The 6,000-nt window shown below is 51.9% G+C and overlaps 1 protein-coding gene across 1 annotated transcript in view; it reads right to left on the bottom strand.

The window, feature by feature from the left end:
• SLIT1 (slit guidance ligand 1) overlaps window positions 1-6,000 on the bottom strand; it is a 158,310-nt gene that overhangs the window by 20,068 nt on the left and 132,242 nt on the right. Inside the window, exon 26 of the mRNA XM_005885463.2 lies at window positions 587-750. Within this exon, the coding sequence (XP_005885525.2) occupies window positions 587-750 (164 nt within the window). The remainder of the gene's footprint in view (window positions 1-586; window positions 751-6,000) is intronic.

The following is a 6,000-nucleotide window of genomic DNA, read 5'->3' as shown; positions in this document are numbered from 1 at the left end:
GTCCCCAGTGCACAAAGCTGGGCCTGGGGCAGCAACTCCCTCTGCTCAGCAGGGCTCCTGGGGCTCAGGCTGTCAGTCAGTCCATCAATCCCCGAACGAACGAACGAACGAGCATTTTCAGATGCCCAGGGTGAGGCGCCTTCAGAGCAAAGCCAGAGGAGCCTTGATCCCTGTGTTTCTACAAAGGTCAGGAGAGTGGCAGCTGGGTCCGGCGGCTCAGGGTTTAAGCAAATTGCTGAGCCAATTCCTACCAAAGGGAGGCCCGAGTGCTTGCAGTGCTGAGAGGCTTGACGCTTCCAGAAATGCCTTCGCTATTTTTACTTTCCTTACCTAACCCCCGGGAGGGACTCAAGCCCTAACCGCCAAGATTTTCTGCCTGGCTTCTTCCTTCACTGTTATGTCGGGATAGAAGGCAGCCACGTTAATCAGCTGCAGGTGCCTCGTTGCTGCCACCTGACCATCCCCCCAGCCAGGCACCCACCACGGCTCACCCCGAAGGCCCAGCCAGGGTGAAGCAGGTCCTCTGGGCCGCCAGCAGTGGGAGGTGGGGATGCGCCCGCCACCCTCCACCCCTTCCTCGTCTCACCTTGGCATTCAAACTTCTTGGCAGGAGTGGTGAGGAGCAGCTTGCCCTCCATGTCTGGGGGCCCAGCGCAGCGGGCAATGCCTGGTTCCTTGTAGCCTGTCTTCACCCAGCTGGACAGCCAGCGGAGGTGGCAGTCACAGTGCAGGGGGTTGGCACCAATGGCCCTGGGTCAGAGAGAGGAGAGAAACGCATTACAGCTTCATGGGGTCCTTCGTCCCTGGGCACCTAGGGTGCAGGGCACTCCACCAGGGGCTGGCAAAAGCCCTACTTTCACCATCATGTACTGTGTCACCAGTTTCAAGTCCTCCACGTGTGTTAAATGTTGAAACTGAGGCTCAAAAAGGTGGAGGCCCCTGCCTAAGGCTGCACAGAGAAAGGGGGGAGGTGGGATTTGAACTCAGCTGTCGAGGTCAGAGCCTGTGAATGCATTGCCTCCGGGTGCACGAGGGAGGAAGGAGCCAACACCTACCACTGCAGTGAGATCCAGCTGCTCTTCCCACGGCACTGCCTCTAACCCTCTCTCTGGCCCCACTGTGCGGGCTTTTCTCCGTCTCCCAGATGTGGGAACTGAGCCTCATGTGGTCACACAGCTCTCGAAGGGCCGCCCCTGGGTCCAGACCCAGACTGTCTGACTCTGAAGCTCATACTCTTTAATTTTTCTTTTCATTTTTAACCAAATAAGGAGCTCACGAATGCACCCCCATTGTAAACCTCTTTCAGACATTGCAGACCACAGTCTCGGCCTCACACAACATTGTGAAGGCGCCAAATGCCACTGAATTGTACACAGTAAAATGGTGAATTTACGTTACATGAATTTTACTGGATTTTTTTTAAAGGCACATACCGACGTCACGGATGGAGTGCAAAATGGAGTAACACTGACGAGAGGAATTCTGTGAGTATCTGTCAGTTACCAGCGCAGCTGCCTTTCAGTGCAAAATGGAGTAACACTGACGAGAGGAATTCTGTATCTGTCAGTTACCAGCGCAGCTGCCTTTTGACCCGGCAATTCTGTTCCTGGGAGTTTACCTCCCAGATTTACCTGCACGAGGGCGTACAGACGTCTGTGCCATGGTGCCGGCCGCAGCACTGTTTGTAATAGGAAGACTGTTCATCGTGTGCTTAAATAAACCTGCATCCACGTTACAAGACAGTCTAGTCCACGGTCCCTGCCAACCGCAGGAGGACACTGGTCACCACGCTGCAGCGTGTAGCTTTCCGGCCCGTCCCCCTATTCACACACATCCCATCACAGGTTACAACCACCGCTCGACGCCTTCCTGAGCAGCTTGCTCCTTGCCACTGAGCAGCACGTCCTGGAGATCCTTCCCGGTCGGCGTAGATGAATCCATCCCGTTTGCCAAACCGCTTCACAGCATCCCAAAGACTGGAGCCTCCGGGCTGCCTGAGCCGTGCCCCTGTGCCATGATGCCCCTGGCCGTCCCCGCCGGCCGTCAGCACCCCAGTACATGCCTCTTGGGGAAGTGAACCTTTCTCTAGATCAGACGCCTAGGAGGAGGGTTCAGGTTGCAGAGGAAGTGCATGTAAAATAAAATAAAATGAACAGCTGCCCTCCAAAACAGGTCGTGCGGACTTACAGACACCAGCACTGTAAAGCCACGCCTGCCCCTCACGTCCCCGCCCCAACGCTGTAGCTGGCCAACCTCTTAATGTTCTGACAAGCTGGTGGGCAAGCTCATACTCTTCTCCCTGGACCACAGTGAGACGAAGAGATGAGCACGTTGGGAACATGCAGGGACCTGAGGCCTTTGATCCGGCAAATAGAAAAACATCAGCGCTCCGTGCCCGACGTTCGTTGATATCAGCGTGGTTTTGAAAATCTGAGGCTGCATAAGGTTGATGAGAATGAGCACCTATTACCTAACCAACAGGAAGGCCCTGCCATTTTCCACCTGTTTCTGGGCGATACAGAAGAGGTGGCTCCCCCTGAGATGTGTGTGGTCTGACGAAAGCAGCAGCGACTCTGAGCAGGAATTCCCCAAAATAGCACATCTGCTGACTGTGCGTCTTAAAAAGCGGGCTGAGCCAGGTGTGGACTCCGGCCGGAGCAGCTGCTCGCTGCCCGGCGACCTTCAGGGCTGGCTTTACATCTCTGGGGCTCACTTTATGATTCGATAAAGAGCCTGCAGTCTGGAGAGGGGAAAAGACAAGCACACAGAACCTGCGATGGGCGCCGAGGGAGTGACGCAGCTTGGAAATGAAAGTCAGTTCAACCTCGACGAGCATTTAATTCTTTTCTGTCCCGCTTTGCTGACAGCATCCATCCTGACTAATGGGACAGGAGGCACGTTCCTCTTTCCGCTGAACAGAGCTGGGGCTCCTCAGAGGGAGAGGGAGCTCCCACACTGAGTTCTGAAGGTCCAGTGTGTTTTAAAAAAATACTTTTTTAAATAACAGGAGTGCAAAAATCACGGTATACTGAAGAGGTTTGCATTTACCACATTAATGTTTAACATAACAAGTGCAAAGAAGTGTAATTATGTTATTCCTAAGATACATTTATTTTAAACTATGTTTTGTAGCACGCTGTGGGAGTATGGTCTGGTAATGAGCCACGAGTTTCAAAGTTATTAGGAATGGCTTCTTCTTTCAGTCCCATAGCTCATTTACAGAAATTGCCAAAAAGACTGAATCTGAGGCCCTTGACCTGTGGTAGGATCATCCTAATTCCCACAGATGTTCCCCGCCCCCCCAATAATGGCAGCAAACTTGCACCTCAAATATGTGCCCCTTTTTGACTGTTAATATAAAAATAATAATAAATAATAGTCAAGCCCAGCTGGTGTGGCTCAGTGGTTGACATATGATCCAGAAGGTCACTGTTTGATTCCCAGTGAGGGCACATGTCCGGGTTGCGGGGTCCATCCCCAGTGGGGGGCGTGCAGGAGGTAGCTGATCAATGATTCTCATCATTGATGTTTCTATCTATCCATCTCCCTTCCTCTCTGAGATCAATAAAAATATACTTATCCTATCTAATAAAGAGGGAATATGCTAATTTACCCTCATGCTGTCACAAAGATGGTGGCACCACAGCCACAAGATGGCCGGCAGGGGAGGGCAGTTGAGGGTGATCAGGCCAGCAGGGGAGGGCAGTTGGGGGTGACCAGGCCTGCAGGGGAGGGCAGTTGGGGGTGACCAGGCCTGCAGGGGAGGGCAGTTAGGGGCCAATCGGGCCAGCAGGGGAGGGCAGTTGGGGGCAATCGGGCTGGCAGGGGAGCAGTTAGGCATCAATGAGGCTGGCCGGGGAGTGGTTAGGGGGTGATCAGACTGGCAGGCAGAAGCGGTTAGGGGCAATCAGGCAGGCAGGCAGGCGAGCAGTTGGGAGCCAGCAGTCCCGGATTGTGAGAGGGATGTCCCAGACTGGAGAGGGTGCAGGCTGGGCTGAGGGACACACACACCAGTGCATGAGTTTCATGCACCGGGCCTCTAGTATATATATAAAGAATAACAGTCAATATAAAGCTATTCAAAACTCTAAATTCTGGCTTGACCAATTCCTGTTTTCCTTGTCTCTGCATGGAGCAGACTCCAAGCCACACATGAATTCAATATCTCAAGCTTTAATTTATCCGACGGCCGGGTTCCTGTGGCTAATTCGGTACTAGCAGTAGTTCACTTTCACCTGGGGATGGTTTTTCCCAACAAAAACTGCTGTGAACTCAGTGGGGAGTGGAGAGCCACAGGCCCAGCAGAGACGCAACGGTGTGGATGGCAGCCAGGCCGCTCGTCCGTCCACAAGGACCGTGAAGTCCATCTCCAGTAACCGTATAAAGAACCCTGTGCTGTTGATCTTTGGCGTAACTTGGAAATAGTTGAAACAGTAGATATTAGGTATGTTCACGCCAAGACCTTGCTGGACTTCTGTTCACGTAACTGGGACCAAAATAGCTTCCCTGTGGCGGTCTCACAGAGGCGCCAGCTGCAGGGCTCAGCGCTCCAGGACCTCCTTCTCCTGAGCCCATCCCCGCCCAGGCAGTGTATGTGTGTGCATCACCATCTCCTTCTACGGGACCAGGAGGGCAGGAACCAGACATCCCCGCTGCGCCTGACACCAGCAGGCGTCGTAAACATTTGCTGAGTGAATGCCTGCCTACAAGCATGACAGCAAATTCAAAAGGAAAAGAATCATCTATTGTCCCTTAAATGTAACTAATTTAATGTTCATATATTCCCCCCCTTCCAGTTCCTGTGTTTATATATGTATATCTTTGAAATTAGAGGGGGACCATCTTCTTTATTCTATATTTTCATCAAATACTAAATCACAGTGTCATAATTATCATTAGCTACTCGCCATTCTGTCATACGGGCATTGTTTAATCATTCCCTTTACTTTTCATACCAAATTCTCAATGAATTCAGAAATTTAACTTTCCAGCGTGTAGCAGGTTAGAGGCAACAAAATGCCAGATTATGGAAATGAAGAACGTTGTTGGGGAACCTGGCACAGGACCGGACGCATAGTAAGTATTTGCTGATGGGCGGATGGACAGACAAGTGGACGAAAGATGAGCTAACTGCAAAGTAACTATAAAAATAAACAGAGCAGGGAGACGTGCAGGATATTAAAGCCCAGAGCAGTGGCATGTTAGAACCACCGTGGACGTTAGAAATACCTCTGTGCGGGCGAGGAAAAAGGCCTGAAGAGAAGGATGAAGTGTCTGAGATCCTACTGCAAGTTGATGGCAGAACAAGGACCTAATGCCACACGTCCTGACTCTTAACCTGGAGTTCAAGGGGTTTAAATATGGCGGACCCGGTCCTCCACCAGCCCCTTGGCCCACCCACGCCTCCTGCACTGGGGGTGCAGAGGAGAGGCCCACGTGCAGAACAGGGTCCTGGCGGGAACAGAGGGCACCTCCGGGAAACAGGAACACTGATGCTAACTCTTGGGCACGCCTGGCACTGTGGAGCCATAAGCATGTTCCCCTTCGGACTGCACGCGGCCTTTGTGAGGCCCAGAGTGAGTGCGGTGAGTCTGTGCCATCCTTGTGCCACTCCCTGACCCCTTGTAAGCGCTCCATAAATCCTTATGGAATAGCTGCCACTTCCACACAGAGGAGACAGTGGACACCTGTGTGCACTTACACAGACATCCCATCAGTACTGCATGTGCACACACCTGAACAGGCTAATGCCTAGTTCCTTTTGAAACCCTGGGCACTTACACAGACATCCCATCAGTACTGCATGTGCACATACCTGAACACAAGCACGTGCGCATTTCCCAGGCTAATGCCTAGTTCCATTTGAAACCCTGGTTGTAAAGGGCAGAGTTTATTCATGAGGTTGCTTCATAACAATGGGAGATTTCCTTCACATAAACACACCTAATCAGTAATGCCAATTCGCTGTTCTACAATTACTGCTTAATTGATCTTTACTTA

This window comes from Myotis brandtii, unplaced genomic scaffold (genome assembly GCF_000412655.1).
Source record: "Myotis brandtii unplaced genomic scaffold, ASM41265v1 scaffold902, whole genome shotgun sequence".
NCBI classification, from domain to species: Eukaryota; Metazoa; Chordata; class Mammalia; order Chiroptera; family Vespertilionidae; genus Myotis; species Myotis brandtii.
The sequence above is the reverse complement of the archived record's forward strand: the minus strand, read 5'-3'. Positions and strand labels throughout refer to the sequence as shown.